The sequence below is a fragment of the Choloepus didactylus genome, chromosome 13 (genome assembly GCF_015220235.1).
Source record: "Choloepus didactylus isolate mChoDid1 chromosome 13, mChoDid1.pri, whole genome shotgun sequence".
Lineage (NCBI taxonomy): Eukaryota > Metazoa > Chordata > Mammalia > Pilosa > Megalonychidae > Choloepus > Choloepus didactylus.
In genome coordinates, this window is record NC_051319.1 from 68,885,217 (window position 1) to 68,904,792 (window position 19,576).

General features: G+C 36.5%; 1 protein-coding gene across 5 annotated transcripts in view; it reads left to right on the plus strand.

Moving 5' to 3' along the window:
• Nucleotides 1-8,568, plus strand: part of MEGF10 (multiple EGF like domains 10) — a 174,296-nt gene extending 165,728 nt beyond the window's left edge. For 4 of the 5 annotated variants that reach the window (XM_037802087.1, XM_037802089.1, XM_037802091.1 and 1 more), the window contains 3 exons: nucleotides 3,416-3,460; nucleotides 4,298-4,504; nucleotides 5,827-8,568. In XM_037802087.1, the coding sequence (XP_037658015.1) occupies nucleotides 3,416-3,460; nucleotides 4,298-4,504; nucleotides 5,827-6,020 (446 nt within the window). In that variant the 3' untranslated portion in view covers nucleotides 6,021-8,568. The remainder of the gene's footprint in view (nucleotides 1-3,415; nucleotides 3,461-4,297; nucleotides 4,505-5,826) is intronic. The other variant, XM_037802088.1, reaches the window with a different exon arrangement.
• The last annotated feature ends 11,008 nt before the right edge of the window (nucleotides 8,569-19,576 follow it).

Below are 19,576 nucleotides of genomic sequence, written 5' to 3' on the forward strand. Positions count from 1 at the left end.
TACCGTATTAGAAATTAAAATTAAGAAAAAAGTAAATGTGACTTATTAATTTATTTTAAAATATTAATAGTAACCTCATTCTGTATTAACGTAAGGTACATTTTTATGGAAAATAACTACATTTTCAAAAAAAAATGAGTGAGAAGAGTGGCTCCATTTTACATTTTTATAAATCTCTTCACGTCTGGCTTCATGAGAGACAGCTAGAGTTCCTATCTGTTTCTACGTTCAGTCGGTTGTGATTTCATGCTTCATGTTGGGCCTCTGGAAGGCTACACTGTACACTTGAGAGACAGCAAGAGTGAAAAATGCAACTAATGTCAGAGTATTGTTATAAAAATAGTTTTGATTTCGTGGATCCCCTGAAAGTAGGAGCGGGTGGATACCGGAACCACACTTAAAGGCCTGCTGTGATCCACATCGAGGATGTGGTGCAGATTCCGAGCACATGCCCCTTGTTTTCATGAAGGAGCTCAATGACATAGTAACCAACGTGTGCAGTGCCTATGGGTAACGAACTCCATCATATGTATTTACTCAGGGGTAGGGCTGTGAGGAAGCCCAGTTACCTTTGAATTTAAGGTAAACAAGATACAACTTTTTGGTGTACATTTGTCCCACATACTGCATTTGGGCATACTTACCCTAAAAATTATTTGTTTTTTCTCTGAAATTCAAATTTAACTGGCCTTTATATAGTTTCGTTTGCTAAATCTGACAAAATACTGCAGTTTTATAGAGAAATAAACAAAGAAGCACAGAGAGGTTAACTCTCTTGTCCAAGATTTCATAGAAGGAAAGGGATAAATTCAGGTCCAAAGTTGGTTTTCTGACTGCTCCCCCTCTCCACCCTGCAGCCTCTCTGTGAACAGTGTGTATGTCAAGTCCCCTGAGCCAGACGCGTCCCGGCCTGCAGTCTCTAGAATGTCTTCATACTATAGAACCAGAAATTATTAAGGAAAAAAATGAGTAAAAATTCTTAACTTTATCTGCATTCTACACCAATATAATCAGTAAGATAAATGTTTCTAAACACAGTTAAAATAATGTATATACCAGATTCACAATGTGCCTATTGGTGAAATCATTTTATCATTAAGGAAGATAAAAATTCTAAGGTACATTGATAATTTCACCCAAAGAAGTACATGAAATGATAGTCAGCAAAATACTAACCAGCACTAATGAGGGAGAAGTCCTCTTGTTCCTCTGTAACCTGCTGTAATTTGTCCCGACATCAGAACACTCAAAGTCACAGCAGTTGTCACTATAGACCTCCCCATTGTCTGTCTCAGTGAGGCCCAAGGGACTAGTTGTTGGGACTGTAGGAGCTTCGTCAGAAATTCTGGATCTTTGATTTGTCCCCATCCAAGAGGAACTCTACATTTAATGTCCATTTAAAATTGTTGGATAGAACAAGTCATCCCTTACAGAGATCAGAGTAGGGCACGTGTACATGATTGTGTAGGTGTTTTAAGCAATGGGAACGTTGATGTGATTTTATCCAAAACAGCACTGAAATTGACTTAAAAAGCACTGAGATCAAATTCTGGTTCTCTTACCCTCCCAGAGTTGCTTTGTCCATTTGTAAAACAGGGGTGATGATCATGCTCTGGCTCATTTGTGAATTAGATTAAACAGCACTTGAAAGCCCCTTTCCCAGGATTGGTACCTACAGGAGTTTATGAAGAAGCCTGCCTGCTTCGTTGTTAAAACAGCATCCTCGGATGCTCCAAGGCAGTGAACAGAGCATGTGCAAGGGTGGTTGTTCTCACAGCTCCAACTCTTGTCCCATAATTCACCAACCACCCAACTCTGCTCTTCATATTGGGGAAGGCTAGCCATTGCACAGCCAAGTTGAGGTAGACATTTAACACAACTCTGCTACAGCTTGGAGTTGGCCGAGGGAATCTGGCAGAGCATGGCATTGACAAAGCTCCTGAAGAAGGCTGCCCCCAGAGCCCACAGCCCCTGCCCCATCCTCATGGGGCCCCTTTATCCTGCATCCGTGCACGGCCCTGTGCCTTTCCCACACACTGGGAGCTTAGCTAAACTCTACACAACCCAGGCCCAAGTGAGTACCTGAGAGAGGAAAATGTTCCCATTTCCTGTCCCAAGATGATGGATATTAGACACACCCTTTTCCTTTAGGAAGGGCTCCCTCTTTATCCACAAAAATGTGGCCTTCCTCGGTGGCCCCCCATAGGACATCATCATGAGCACTTGAGTTCAACATCACTCTAAGCGGTGCACAGAGAGTGGTTTGGCGGGGTGGGATGGGGGGCGCATTTCTTTACTGTTCTCAGAGACTTATTTGGACTATTTGTCACCAAGTCTTTACTCTGCTTTTAACCTAAGTCTGTAACATTTCTTTAAACGATAATCAAAAATGCCTTGAAATGCCTACAGATAGAATGAAGTTGAGGGTAGTGTGACACATTAAGTGTTACATTAATTGAAACACCATTCATTTAGAAGGTGTTTCAAAGTTTACAAAGCCTTTGCATATGCTCTATTTCTCTTAGTGATCAAAATAACCCTGTCAGGATGAAGGCAGGTTTTTTTTCTCAGTTTAGAGATAAGAAAATTGGCACCCAGAGATTTAAACATCTTGCCCACAGTCATACAACTAATAAGTGATGAAATTCAAATCCTTTGACTCCTAATCCATTGGAGTCATACTCAACCCCTCAGTGATCACCTTAGCGATTTCAGTAAGTGGTTGCATGTTCTCACTGCCTGATGCTTAGTTGTTTCCAAAAGTTGAAGAACCAGTGTCAGGGGGGTCACACACACACATGCACACACACATACCCACCAAAATAAAGGCCAAATATTTTAAAACAAGATAGTCATATGTTTTGTCTGGGCTCCCACATGAGTACAATTATGCTCCCATACCCAGAAAAGTCAAATTGTTAAAATAAAACCTGAATCAAGATGGGCAAGATCTCATACCAGCCTGTGGAGAACTGCTTCTAATGGAGGCAGTGCTATAATTGAATAGTGGTTATTGGGAGAACCAGTTGGAAAACATTAAAGCCTCCAAAGAGCTACACATACTAATGAATTCTCATTTCTAGTCTTGGTTGTGCCCTTCTCTCTATGCAACCTTCAATTCAGTATACTAATTCATCTGTACCTCAGTTTCTGCACCTTGTTGGTTGATCAAGGCCACAGTAAATAAGCAGGTGACTGGTCAGATAGATATATATGTATTTTTAATTCTAAGCATGAGGACACCTGGCGCAACTGATGGCATAAAGAATTAGAAAAACAACAGCAGTGGTTATTTGCTGCAGTAGGGAAATAGTGAGTACCCAAACCTGTACTTTTCCATGCCTTTGGAATATTAAGTGAGCTCTTTCTTCCTTTCAGTTCTCACTGGGTGTTTTTTTTACTTCCTTTATCCCAGGTGCTTTTGGACTTGACAGAAGTTATATAGGAAAATCCTTAAAAGGTATGGTGTAAATTTGAGGAAGAAATACCTTTATCAGAATTGAAGCTTTTTATCTTTTTATCTCAGATACTGAAATGATTTGTTAAATGAGCAAGGGTGACAGTGTAGAGAAACTGTAGAACTGTTAGTGTGATAAATTACTCAAATAAACAAACAAACAAACATGCTTGACTGCCATCAGGAGAGAGGCCATAGGTGAATCTTGTTTCAGGGAACAAATAATCTTGTTTTGGAGAGCATATTTTGGAGAACAAAGGTTTCACTTCACTGGGAAAACACTCATAATTCCATCAAAAGAAATATGGCTTATGAGGAGAGAGAAATGTAAAAAAAGGAAATAGAAGGAAAATGAGAAGAGACAGCATGGTTCCTTGTTGACAGAGGCCTGCTCTTCAGGAGGATTTTCAGCAGTAACTTCATGTGTCCAGGGGTGAGGTTTGACAGCACAAATGCCTTCCTCCTTCTTCACTATTATAATAGAACCCTCCCATGCTCCTGGGGACATCAGCAACTGGTTTGGTGATTTAAAGCCTTTGGGAATTCAGAGACTATTAGTAAAATAGAACAGAATTAATTTTATCTGAATATGATGATAAAAATGAAACCAGATCCATGACATCTCCATTGGTACTCACCTTAGTGATGAGCTAATATGACTTTATAGATGGGCAATTTTATGAGAAAATCTCTCCAAAATGAGTGGAAAATGTACTTTATTATTTTCAGCTTACATAATTATAGAAATCTAGCCACAAAGAAAATAGTTAACCTCTCCATGTAAATTAGGACTATGAAAAGAAGTATGCATTTATTTCCTTCCCCCATCTCTCTTCACAGACCTGGTAAAGAATTCTGAATATAATTCCAGTAACTGCTCCCTAAGCAGTTCTGAAAACCCATATGCCACTATTAAAGACCCACCTATACTTATTCCCAAAAACTCAGAGTGTGGCTATGTGGAGATGAAATCGCCAGCACGGAGAGATTCTCCATATGCGGAAATCAATAACTCCACTCCTGCCAACAGGAATGTCTACGAAGTCGGTGAGTTCTCCCAACCAAAGAAACAATCTAGTGTATGGGAATTTTCTTTTTATTTTGGAAACAATTTTAAAGTCTGGGAATAAAATATTTTTAGTTCAGCTAAACTTTATTGGAAATAATGACCCATATTTTAGATGCAACCTGTGAGTACAGCAATTATATTAATTGGTGTAAAATGAATTTTTCAGGGGAAAATACCATTTAGAAAATTTAAAGTAAGATTTCCTTATCTTCCCCCTGGTCATCCATCTTTTGTTTTGTAACCATAGCAAATGTCTCAGCACACACGTGGAATAGCATTTATCGTATTAGCTAATATGTCAAATTAGCCAAAACAAATAGTTCAAGTGGATTAAACAGGTAGTTCCATTTCCTGGTTGATTCATTATATTAATATAATGCTTTTAGCAGGACTGGAACCTTGACTTTTAAATTGTCTAATATATCAGTATATTCTCAGGTATGAATCTGATACAAATTAATAAGACTCCAATTTAAAATTAGAGTCATTTGATTGCCCTTTGCAAATGCCATTTAGGCAAAGTTAAAACATATCAGAGCCACAATTGGCTAGACAGTAGGATTATATATTTTAATTTCTCTCTCTTTATTCCTCACTCCCTCTTACTATCTTGCTCTCTCTTAATCTCACTTTAATAAATGCTCTACTACTTGTAAATGAATTGGCTAATTTAATTATAGAAATTCATTTTCTGCCATAGACATGTACCTGAAAAGGCATACATAAATAAATATTTTTAAAACTGAATTTATTTTTAAAGAATTAAGACACCTTGTTAAAATGGGAGCCATAGTGAACTAAATTTATTTTTGAAAAGTCAGTAATGAGCCCCTGTAAACTGTCCCATGAGCCTGCCACAGTAGAAAGGGAGCTCAACTGACCAAAAGTTGTGAATTTGTTGAGTGTTTCCACAAATTGACTTAACCTTTAAGGACCCCAGTCTTCTCATCTACAGAGTAAGGGGTCTGGAGCAGATTATACCCAATGTGTTTTCCAGACTATGATTCCAATCTGTATATTCCCCCATGTCTTCATCCCAGCCACATGGTCATCCTTTTGTCCTGAACCCCATTCGTGTGCTTCAGGGTTACAGTGCAGGTTGCACTGCATCTGTGCAACCACAGAGCAGCTATACCCGTGGGATTTTAATAGAATCATTTGTCTTTAAAGGTTTTTATATCCTTTTTTCTTTTATTTTCACATAAAGTCCTCTTCTGTGTTTGACATTTGCAAGAAATGTAACTCTATTCTTTTAAAAATTTCCATCACTGATAAATTAACATGTCCTTGGTTATCACAGAACCTACAGTGAGTGTTGTACAAGGAATATTCAGCAATAACGGGCATCTCACTCAGGATCCGTATGACCTCCCAAAAAATAGTCACATCCCCTGTCATTATGACCTGCTGCCAGTCCGAGACAGTTCGTCCTCCCCCAAGCAAGAGGGTGGCAGTGGCAGTGGCAGCAGCAGCAGCGGCAGCAGCAGTGAATGACACCAAAGGACACTGGTTAGCCGCTGGAACACTCTCCAGAACTGCAGTTCAGTTCTCCGTCCTCAAGTTAGCCACCATATATGAATGTTGACTGATTTGATAGGCAGTTGTTGGACGTGAACCAGAAAGCTCAAAGCTGAGGCTGACACTGGCTGTAGGCGCTTTTTGTACAGGTGGCTTGGAAGGAGATACCAATGTGATTTCCCATTGCCGTTAGTTTTAGAACTGCACCCATGAAGCATGACTTACTGTCAGATCCTGGCTAAAAAACATGAGCTCGCAGAACTCCTTTTGAGACGGGTTGCAGTGGACGTTGGTATTACTGCTTGAAAATTGAAATTTAAATATTTTCCTTCTCATTTTCATTGTAGAGCTGTACCTAAGATTGTGCAGTTTATCATAAAATTCACTTCATAAAAGTGGTGTGAATCAATAAACACAGAGAAGAAAAGGGGCATATTATTAAGCCCTTACCATTTAATTTTTTTTCAGATGGACTCAGAAGTGTAGGGAGAATATTAACATAAGAGGAAACATTCTGTCAAGTGGCATAACTGGATAGACTTTAAATCAATTAGAAGTGGATAGCAAATTTAAACATGAAAACTTTAGACTTTTCAAAAATGAGGAAATGTAAAATTAGAATTATTTTATAAATAGTAGAAGGATTGCAAGAGTCAATACACTGATGTGCCAGGCAGAGGTGATTTTTCTCCCTGTCTGAGCCATAGCCCCCTTTGGATCCGCATTACTCTGAGCACTTGTCCCCATCATACACATTCACCACTTGAGATCCATAACATATCAATAATTATTTCATAAATAAAGAAATGAAATAATTTAATTTTTGACAGACTGGATTGAATGAGTGCGTAATGATTGGCAAAGGTTGTAAATTTTAAGTGTAAGAAGAAGCTTAAGTTTTGTAAACCATTAGTAATACATACTGTAATATAAAGTTAACAGAAAGTTTTGATTAATTTTTCCCTAGAAGTGACTGAAATATTTTTGTGCATATTTGAGAAAAGGGCACTTTCCTTTTATTAATTGTTGATTTAGAGAAATTATGCTTAAGCTGGTCTTTTGCATTGCTAATATGACATGTACCCATTTTTCATTAATTTGTATTTCCATTTTTAAGTTGCATATTCTATGTTTTGTAGTGTTTGGATTGTTAATGAAAATTTATTATATTATATGTTCATTGTTTCTTGTATTATTGCCACACATCTTTTGCTTGGTAAAAAAATGCATTGGTCTCTTTTCTTTTGGAGGGAGGATATGAGAATATATATTATAATTCAAATTTACTAAAACTGATCATTACTGATTATTACTAAAATTTTATCTTAGCCATAATACAGATGGCTTATGATTGAAATGGAGAAGACTTGTTAATACTCTAAGATGGAGTTCCTTTTGATCTCTGAGTTCCCTGAGTCTGGGGCTGCAGCTCGCTAGGTCTCCAGTGAGGAACATTCCCATGGTGGTCACTGAAAAGTGACTACATAGATTATAAGTTTGGAGGCTACTTGCAAAGAGCTATAAATATGCTAATTGTCTTCCTTATTCATATAAACCATTAGTCGAAGTGATATTTGCAAAAGATCAATGAGAAACTATTTGGCAAAACAGGAAGAAGGAGGAATTTTTACTGCATGAGTGCCATGGGCTGATCTTTCTAAAGACCTTCATACAGCGGTCCTATCATTGACCATCCAAACTGGGACACTTTTAAGAGTAAAGAAGGGCATTATTAATATTTATGCTGCCATAGGCTTAAATCAGGTCTGTTCCATGTACACAGAACGTATAGCCATTCTTTGCATATGTATCATGCAATAACATTTTTCGCTCCAAGGTAGGTACCTCATAAAAATACAGATATGCTGCAAGAAAGGTGGTTTCTGTTTCTTGGATCTCCCTGAACAAGCAAAGGGGTTGAAAGGCTGAATTAAGAAGCAACTTCATAAGGAAAAATGATGATCTTCATTCTTTTAAAGACATGAAACCCTTATGGCATTATGTCTCAATGAATCAATTAACAAATATGTGGTGTGCACCCATTTGCCAATAGTATACATAAGGCATTGTTCCTGCCTATTATTGAGCTGAGATATTCAGTTATTTCATGTTGCATGCCTGCCCCTGTAATGGCGATTTCTTCAGGTGGATGACAGAACAAACACACTTAGAACTCTCACTCCTTTGATGGCCATTTCTCTTAAGGAACCTCAAAGTTAATTCAAGAAAATATGGAATTGTCTGGAACACACCATAGAGACAACTGATTTATTCTAATAGTTAACCACTGGCCGATCCTTGACTATAGGTTATAGGGTATAAGGTATAAGGATCTAATTAAGACATTTGTGGTTCAGTAGCCATAAAGAGTCCTTTTTGACAAGAAAAAGCCAAGACATTATTTCCTTCTTTGTTAAAGATCTTTTCAGAGCTCCATGATAAGTTTGAGTTTTCCCATTACTTCCTGGAGATAGGTTAAAAAAAAAAAAAAGAAAAGAAATTTTGTTTTCTCATTCCATTATAACAAATGAAAGTTTCATGTACAAAAGCAAAAGCAACTTAACTAGAAAACCTGGGCAACAGATGTGGACTCCAAAGGGGCCCAGCCGTCCCTTACTGCACATTCTTTCTGACAAATAAGTTGCTCAGGGCTGTCTATTGTCCTGAAACAACACTTACACCTGAAGTTTTCAAACATTAGATCCCTGAAATCATTGTAGATATTGTAAAACTACATGTTACATACAGAGAAGTCTAGTTGAGTAAGAAAAATTTTCTAGATATTTTGATACAGATTTGAGTAAAGAGAGAAATACTTTTTTCAGAATAAGAGATAATAAAAAACAAAAAGAAACCTAGCAAAATTTTCCCACAACTGCAACCTTCGGGAACTTTTCAAGACACATCAAATTTAATTTGATGGAGATGTCATTTTTCATATATCATAGATCTGTTCTCCTGACCTTTAAACCCACTTTAATTTTAAACACTAAAAATAATTTCTCCCTTATATACTGTAGTGGTTAAAGTGGTGAATGAATTTGAAGATACCTATCAAAGGCCATTCATGTAAGAATATCAGCCAAATTTTTATTCTTTTCCTAGAAGTTGATATATCAGAAAATTTATAAATTATTTGTGTATCTACACACCCACACACTCACACACCCAAACTTGCCCAAATGATAACTCACGGTTGCTTTAATAAGTTGAAAATGTTATTTGTAGCTAATTATATATTGCGGCTAATTATTTCATAATTATTTACAATGCCTGACATCAATACCTCATCAATGATATAGTAGTAATGTTAACATTTAGTTTAATATGGTTAGCATCATCTTTATAGAAAACCATAGTCACATAATTTGGGAAAGTCAGCTGTAGAGTTTTATAGTAAGACAGTTATAACCAAATTACAATCAAATTCATTAGCACAACGATTGTATGTTGTGAGAAAGGCAAACAACTTTGTAAAAATGTGCTCATCTTGATCCCAAAGAGCTACAGTAATAGTTCTTGGTTATTGGGATTTAAAAACTATAGATATTGCAAAAGTTGCACAGAAGTATCACAATTCCATTTAAAAATCATGCTGATAATGGAAATTCACTTAAAATAAGATGAAATCATAAATATCTGAGTTTTAAGGTTACATTTTTTAATGAAGAATTTTCTATCCCTGGGTGATGTGTCTTTATTATTCAAACTAAATATTTAAAATATAATTTGATCTTAAAGGCTTTATATCATGGAACTGCACATAGATATGCAAGCGTGAGTCACAGTGCAGATGGGTGTTTGTTTACTAGTTAATTAGTTTATTAGTTAACTAAACATGTACTGTTAATATTGGTGTCCTAACACTGTGTCTGCTTATTCTAGTTCAGTATTTAGCCTAGGCTTCATTTTGATATGGCCAAATTGCAATATATATTTTTAAGAGGAAAAATTCAAAATACATTAGGATTTTCTTGGTTGTAGCAAGCAAAGAAACCTTTCATTGTTGAAATATTTATCTTTTCCAAAGATGATAAACTTTCATCAATATTAGCCTACACTGTCATTTATATCACCAAATAAGCTGTAGATTAATGCAATAAACTTTCTAATGAAAAACTGTAAAGTAGTGTTTATTTCTGTATCTGATTCTATTGTTAACTAATGAGAAGCAAAAACTTATGATCCTACTGGAAAAATTAATAGTTCTCATGTGTGGTCCTATAGCATTTTACATATACATTTTTAAAATAATATGTTATTGTTTTCAGTGGTTCGTGTGTCTGTGTTTCCTTCAGACTACTTGTTCTTTAAGGACACAGGCAATATTATATTCATGTTTGGATCTCCAGAACCCAGGGTAAGTGATGAAGTCAGGTCCTCTGTAAGCAGCCTTAGGTTATCTTATGTGGATTTCCTTTGCTAATCTCAGAAGTTTGTCAGTGCTTCCATTTATAAATTAAAACATTTTGAAGCATTAGTTTTATAGCACTATGCTGGGTTCTGGGGAAACAAGTATGAATAAAACTTTGCTTCTTCTCTCACCTGTTTATTTACTAAAGTCCTGACCATGGTTGGGGATGCAGAGAAGTATAAGACATGAACTATACTTTCAAGTAACTCATTATTTAGTTAGGGCAAGAAAACATCTAATTAACTTTGTGACTTTAGCAAGTTAACCTCTCTGGATCTTGGCTCTACACTGTAATATGTTGGAAATAATAGTACCTATTTCATAGACTTTTGCAAAGATTCATTAATTTGTACATGCAAAAGCTTACTTCAGTGGCTAACACATAGTAAATACCCAGTAAATGTTAGCAATCATTACTACTATGAAAAATTAGCTAATAATATGAGCCAGTTTGCAATAATCAGATAGGTGATGAGGCTGGTAAATCAGAAGTGAGCGTTTAATGAAAAATATAAAAGCTATATTCATGTGGCCATATCCGGATCTATTTTTGTACTATCACAAAATTCCATACATATTTTATTTCTACAGAAGTAATTTACAAAAGCAATTATAATATAATTTCATCTCACATAAAATATTATCTTCCTAAGGAGTAAGAATGCATTTAGCACATTTGGATGTGGGATTTTGGGAAGACGGTGACCTTGCCTCATATTCCCATCGTGAAGAAAACAGTCATCCAGGAAAAGCTGAGTGCAGATCTTGGTAAACTGAAGAGATTCCATATAGAGTAAGATTCAAAGACCTTGGAAGATGGTACAGGTTGGGAGTAAAAATGTACATGTGATTTGCTGGGAGCTGATGGGGAATGGACTATGAAGGGGGTGCATGGTGGCAGCGGCTCACCTGGGGGGATACACAAACAGAAAGTAAGGGAGGGATGTCTCTGCCCTTGACTATGCAGCAATGGGAGAGGCTACTGTGCAGTGGATGGGGGCATCCTAGGAAGGATAGTTTCCATGTTGGGCTAAGCTCAGTCTATCCCTACTCAGAATGTGAACTGAGAGCCCTCTGCCATTGTATTAACAAAGGGGCCAAGCTGAACACTGGCTGCCCACCAAAGGAAAAGTGCCTTCTGTGACTATCAGTACCCAAGAACCAGAGAAATCTACAGAGGTGTTGAAAGCCACACACAGTCAACACGAATAGTTAGAGAACAATCACAAGCCACTTGATGGATACATTACAGCACAGATAGAAGGAGAAGAAGCTAAACTGAAAAACTACGATAAGCCTGTATTATGGAGGTGGAGATAATGTAGAAAATGGAAGAAATCTTCGGTAAAATATGGTTAAAACTCTTAAAGCGATATAGTTACAGAAACCTGGAACTAAAAATTCAATAGAGAAATTGTGTGTGTGTGTGTGTGTGTGAGAGAGAGAGAGAGAGAGATACCTGCTGAGATGAAATTCATGTTTTGGGAGATGAAATGCAACCAAGAGTGTAACTCCAAATATGGTAATCATGGGTGAAAAAACAGGAAACAGTGGTCCAAGAGACACAATATTGAAACCGTTGCTGATCTAGAGAGAGAAAACAGGAACACTTAGGAAAGTGGTAATCAAAGAAATAATAAAAGAAAACTTCAATAAACTCTGCCCTTCCACATTATGAATCATTCAGATTTTCAGATCTTTCCTTCAAATATGAAAGTAATTACTGAGTTTTAATAAAACAAGATTAATGAAAAAATGGAGAGAGAGATACGCATCCTGGTGAAATTTCTGAACTATAAGGATAGCAAAACAAACTTAAAATTATAAGCAAAATTAACAGATTGCTCACAAAAGGAAAGATAGACTAGCATCAGACTTTTTAATCATCAACATAGGAAATCAGAAGACAGTAGAAGAGCTTTTTTTGAAAAGAGCAGTGACAGAAGAAATTGGATGAAAATATTCTTTTCATGCAGCACAAACAAAAAATATTTTAAGATGTATAAGGACTCATAAAGTATTACATCCAAATGCCCTAATTACAAACTTACTTAAAGAACCACTTTCACTAAATAAAAATGAAAGCAGAACAAAGATCTCAAGTTAGGGAAAAATGAAGGGTATAAGGAAAATAGATGAACATTAAATCATGAAAATATTACAGGTGAATCTAAAAGCCAGATCACAATATGACTGAGAACCCAAGGAACCATATAGCAAAAGAAAAATTAATGGCTTAGAATTAAAGTGTAAACCATGTTAGTAAACTCTAGAATTCAGGGAGATGAAGTTGACAAGTAAAATATTTTGTCAGGTGACTAGGAAGCAAGAGGCTGCATAGTTATTTAATTTTCATATATCAATAAAGAAAAGTAGGTTAAATATGACAAAGTTCAGATCTGTCACTACATTTAACCTTATAACCTAATCTTGTCTATTCATCTAGTGTCATGAGGATCCCAAATGGTCAGGGTTGCAGTCTCAGCTTCCAGTTCATGAACATGTGCTCTTGTTGAAAGCATTTTTTCATGTGGATACTAAGGTCTCAAATCAAGCAGATGCCACATAACAGAAATAAGAAGAAGAAAATCAGCAAATGCATGATTAGGTATAACAGGAGCTAGTTCCCACTTCTTAGTTCCTAGCAAATGGGAGAAATGCACCCTGTATTAGCACATGTTTAGAGCATATTCTGTATCTTTCAGAACAGTGCCCCAATCTTAAAAGGTGTTATTTTCTAAACTTGAGCATCCGTGGGTCTCTACAAGGCCTTTTTGTGTTTCTTTAAGACAAACTGTCTGAGTGATGATGTACAAGATAATAAATCAACTCCACAGTTACCAGTTCTTTGCGTTATTTCTGCCTCTGTAACATAAGTTCAAGTTTGCCTGGTCAGAGGCAATGCTAAATGGACTAGAATGATAGCATATTAGGTATGTGCGAAGTCCATGTATATACTCCTGGGAAGAAGCATTAAGGAGAGAAAGAAAATCCAAATCTAAAATGAGTATCTATTATATGGTGAGGACAAACAAACCATTGTCCCACCCATGATTTAAGAGGTCCTAAGTGATGACCCTGCCATGAGGTAGCTGGCGAGCCACCTAAACTTATGCTATTGAAGACTCAAAGTTCATCAATGTGCTGGTAAATTGAGTACTTGGCAGTTGCAATAACCAGGTCATCCTCACTGAATTTCAACCTTAGTATTAGCATACAGAGATACATGATACTTTTGCCACTTCATGAGTCCATTGAATAAGCACTGGCATTATTCTGGAAGGATGTTGACTGATAGCCATGGAATAAGTCATTATAACCACCTGTTTATTGAGTGATTCCTTTGCAGTATGCATCTTTGGTGCGTATTTATATGGGGACATGAAAATTCTCACACTTTGAGTCCATTCTAGGTCTGTTGAGAGATCCCTTCTGCAAACCACCTTGACATCAAATTTTACAGCTTTCAAGTTCCTAGAAATCTAGTTAAATCATTAGCTACTTCTTAAGACAATGTAAGTCCTTACCTCATGTCATCTCTCCTAGGAAATGTGGCCAATTAGATGCCACTCAAATTTTACCAACTTTGGATTTTCCTTTTCTTATGCCCTTTGGGCTTACCTCTGAGTGGGCATGCAATGAGGTAGCAGTTCAATTTCTACAGGTGCCAGCATTCTGTACAAAGACATTAGTAATCAAGCTCATTTTTTTTTTTCTCTTCAGGCAACAGATCTTAAAAAACTACCAATAAGTCCATAGGTAAGATAATGCAGTGGTTCTCAACAAGGAATGATTTTGCCACCCAATGGACATTTGGCAATGTCTGGATACAATTTTGGTTGCCACAACTAGGGGGTTGCTATTGGCATCTAGTGGTTGAAGACCAGGGAAACTGTTACATTCTACAGTGCAGAGAACAGCTCCACAAGAAATAATTATCCTGTCTGAAATATTAATAGTGCTATTGTTGAAAAACCCTGAAATACAGGGAAGGGAAGGAGTGCAGCAGAAGTTATCATGTTCTGAGTATGAAAAACCTATTGATGCAACTTACTATTATGTCAAAACCTCCCTTATCTTATGGCATGATGATGGGTGGCCGAGGATGGATTGTTGCCTGGTGTTGTATAATCAGGTATCAACGGTCCAGGATCAAGTCAATACAAATTTCTGAGAATGAAAATGGATACTTGTTCCCACCTCACATCATATACATAAATTAACTCAAAATGGATCAAAGACCTAAATGTAAGAGTTAAATCTTAACTCTTAAAAGAAAACATAGATGTAAATGTTCATGACCTTGGATTAGACAATAGTTTCTTAGATATGACACAAAAAACAAAAGCATCAAAAGAAAATTAAATAAATTTTACATCAACAAAATTAAAGTCTTTTATGCTTCAAGAGACACAAAGATAAACAAATGGTGCTGGGAAAACTGGATCCCAATTTTCAAATGAATGAAGGAGGACCTCAACCTGAGGTCTTTAAAAACATTGACTCAAAATGGATCAAAGACCTAAATATAAGCTGGTACTATAAAACTCCTAAAAGAAAATGTAGGGCTTCATCTTCAGGACCTTCTCTCCAAAGAAGATATAAAAATGGACAAAAAGCACATGAAAAGATGCTCAACATCATTAGCCATCAGGAAAATCCAAATCAAAACTACAATGATATACCATTTTACACCTACTAGAATAGCTACTATTTAAAAACAACATAAAATTGCAAGTATTGGAAAGGATGCAGAGAAATAGGAAAACTTAGTGATTGCTGATGGCAATGTAAAATGATACAACTGTTGTAGAAGACAGTTTGGCAGTTCCTCAGAAAATTAAGTATAAAATTAGCATATTACCCGGCAATCCCACTACCAGGTATATATCCAAAAGAATTGAAAACAAGGACTCGAACAGATATTTTCACACCGATGTTCATAGGGTCATTGTTCACAATTGCCAAAAGATAAAAGCAACCCAAGTGTATTAGGATTCTATATGGAAAAAGAACTGACAGAAGATACCTGTAAATATGAGTTTTTATATCAATTGTCTCGCATGACTGTGGACATGCACAAATCCAAATTCCATAGGGCAGGCTGCAAGCTGAGAACTCCAGTGAAGGTTTTTGACGAATTCTCCAGAAAAAGCTGGCTGGATGAAGTAGAAACGGAAATTCTCTCTTCTCTCTGCTGAAATAATCTCTTCTCCTTTTAAAGCCTTTAACTGAATGAGACTTCCCTCATTGTTGAAAGCAATCTCCTCAGCTGATTTTAGATGGATCAGCCATAGATGTAGTCAATTTATTGATGATTTAAGTCCACGAAATGTCCTCACGGTAACAATTAGGCCAGTGCTTGCTTGACCAAACAAATGGACACCAAAACCCAGCCAAGTTGACACAAGAACTCAACCATCATGCCAAGTGTCCATCAACCGATGAATGGATAAACAAAATATGGTATATACATACAATGGACTATTATTCAGCTGTAAAAAGGAATGAAATTCTGACACATGCGACAACATGGATGAACTGGAAGACATTATGTTGTGTGAAATAAAGCAGACACAAAAGGACAAATATTGTGTGATCTCACTGGCATGAAATAATTAGAATAAGCAAACTCATAGAGTCAGAATCTAGAAAATAGGATACCAGGGGACAGGGTGGGGAGAGGGAACAAGGAGTTAAAGCTTAAAATGTACTGAGTTCCTATTTGGAATGATGGAAATGATTTGGTAATGGATTGTGGTGATGTTAGAACAACAATGTACCATTAATAGCAATGAAATATATAAATGAATGTGGTTAAAAAGAGAAATGTTTATATATAGTTTATATATATATATATAAAGGTTTATATATAGTAATAGAATAATATTTTTTAAAAAATCCAAGAAACTATAGTACACAGTGAACCCTAAGTTAAATTATGGACTATAGTTAATAGTACAATTATAAAAATGTGCTTTCATCAATTTAAACAAATGTACCACACCAATGCAAGGTGTTACTAATAGGGTAGTACATGGAAATCCTGTATTTTATCCATGATTGTTCCGTAACCCACAACTTCTTTAATAAAAAAGAAAACATACATGGTTTGTGACTTACAAAAAGAAAAGGATACAAATAAAGTGAAAAGACAACCCTCAGAAATGGAGAAAATAATTGCAAATCATATATCTGATAAAGGATTTGTTATCTAGAATATATAAAGAACACATCACTCAATAACAAAAAGACCAAAACCCAATTTAAAAATGGGCAAAGGACTTTAGTAGACATTTCTCCAAAGAAGATATGACCAATAAAGCTCATGAAAAGATGCTCACCATCATTAGCCATTAGGTAAATGCAAATCAAAACCCCAATGAGATACTACTTCACACTCACTTGGATTGTTATAATAAAAAATAAAGACAAACACAAGTGTTGGCAAAGATGTGGAGAAATCAGAACCCTCATATACCACTGGTGGAAAAGTAAAATGGTGCAGCCACTTAGGAAAATGGACTTGGAAGTCCCTCAAAAAGGTGGAATTGTGACACAGCAAGTCCACTGCTAAGTATATACCCAAAACAAATGAAAGCATATGTCCACATAAAAACTTGTACGACAATGTTCATAGCAGCATTCACAATACCCAGTAAAGTGGAAACCCAAATATCCTGCAACTGAAGAATGGAAAAAAAGGTAGTATGTCCATAGAATGGAATATTATTCAGCCATAAACAGAAAGGAAATTGTTACATGCTATGACATGAAGTGAGCTTTGAAAACATTATGTTAAATGAAAGAAGTCAGTCACAGCAGATCACATATTATATGTGGTTGAGGCAAATACATAGAGACAGAAGTAGACTAGGGGTTTCCAGGGAATGGAGAGAGGAGAGAATTGGGAGTGACTGCTAATAGTTAACTAGGTTTCTTTTCGGGGACAATGAAAATGTTCTAAAATTGATTATGTGATGGTCACACAACTTTGTGAATATACAATAATTACCATTGAGTGTTAATCCACTCAAAATGAGTGAATTATATGGTATGTGAATAATATCTCAATACACCTGTTATTTTAAAAATTGGATAATGGCTAAAGAGGCTATAACTTTGCTTTAATATCCCAGGACTCGGCTGTCGATCTTTCCTTGAGACTCAACAGGCTCCACACAGCACTGTGTTCTACCACAGATACTTCAAGTGCCCTGGTACCTGCTGGTTGAAGGCGTCTAGGTGCTTACCCTGTAGCCTTCTTTCCTTACTCTAAGCCCCACTCAAGACATTGTAGCCTTTGAGTCACCTGGCAGATATGTTGCTTGCCCACCAAGTGTTAGTCATCTTTAAAACAAGTAGAGAATTCAAGATGTAATAACTTATCTTTCAGTTTGGAGAAATATCTTGACAAACCCTAGAGACTTCACTAAGATGGCAGCTGTTTTTTTTTGCTTTGTAATTTTGTGATTTTGTAAGCACTGTTTTTTCCTGCTTTGAATCTGCATTTCTTCCAGAGTGGGATGAAATTGGAGCTTTTTCACCTGTCTGTTACCATTGAAAAATGAGTGGTAAGGAGTTGGCTTCAAGGGAGAGATGGGTTCTTCAGGTAAGGGTGGGATTAATTTCTTGGGTAAGGAATAAACAATGGGAAGAACACCAGAGGAGCTGGAATGTTTAGAAATCTTGTCAAGACCACCAAAGCATCTTAGATATCCCCTTCAAATTATCAGTACTCTTTCCAGACCAATATACAAGATGTGCAATCTTAGAAGCTGGCTTTGAGACTTGTTTTTAGATCACCTACAAGAAGTAAGGGATTCTTCTATCAGGGTCAAAGAAAGTTCCTGAGATTATGCCCTGACTCAAGATTTTAGGAATTTTCCCTTGTCATTTTCTCTGTCTCTTTATGTTACCTGATTTCATCAGCAGAGCCATCTTATTCATTCATTTGCTATATGCCAGGCACATCTCTAGGGGCTAGGTGAATAAAAACAAACAACCCTGCTCTCAGAAATCACTCACACCTTTAAATTGTTCTATACCAGCCACTAGTGCCCTGGAGCTTAGTCCTCCTTTTCTGGCTAATTAGAGGAGAAGCCACTCTTGCTAACTCTATTCATTGTTGTGTCCCTGAATATCACGGATTTCTGGTTTCTCATCCTGGAATATGAATAAGAGTCTCACTGTGTTTTGCTGCTGCTTCTTGCCCAATAACCAATTTCAAACAGCCTGCATTTCCTTGGGGGTTGACTATCTATAACCCACTCTTGGTAGACAGTTTTTCAATTGGTCAGGTTCTTTGGGGGCAAGCAACAGAAAATAATTCCAGAAAGCACAAACAGAAGGGGAATTTATTCAAAGAATATGGATCTGCTTACAGACTTGAGAAAGGCTTCAGAAATGGGCTTAGAAAGAGGAAGAACCAGGGAAGTTCTGTAAGTCTAGGTAGCAGAATGCTTCTGCCATTTTCAGGGTATCGTCACTGTGCAGGATTCACATTTCAAGGACAGAGAGTGAAGATGGCCCCAATTGGAGTCTGTGACCTCCTCTGGCATGGGAATGACAGGGAGACTTCACTGAAATACCCTGTCACACTGTATCTAATGGAGGAAAACAGCTTTCCCACAAAATCAGAGTGCGATCACCAGGGAAATGCAATGTGGGCACCCAAAATTTACAAGTGTACTACAACATTTGAAGGATGAGGATTTAAAATTGCTAATGCAAGATTAGTTTTTACTGGTAAGAGAAAAAGAACATAATAAAATGATCAATAAATATATGAAAATAATAACTCACTAGTAAATAGGAAAATTAAAATTAAAATAATATAACAATCTCTTTGTTACCAAATCATTAGTCAAAGCCAGAAAGTGATAATATCCAGAGCTCGATAAAGTTGTAGGCAAATGGGTATTCTCATACATTGTTTGTGAGAATGAAATAAACTAATCCTATTTTTAGTAATGCACTCTATAGGAAAAAAGTATAAAAGCCTGTGTGCACACAAGGACACTTATTGCAGGATTGTTCTTAATGGAAGAACTCTAGAAATTACCTAAGTGTCTATATGTCTAGCAATAGGGGAATAACTGAAGAATAAATTATTGAC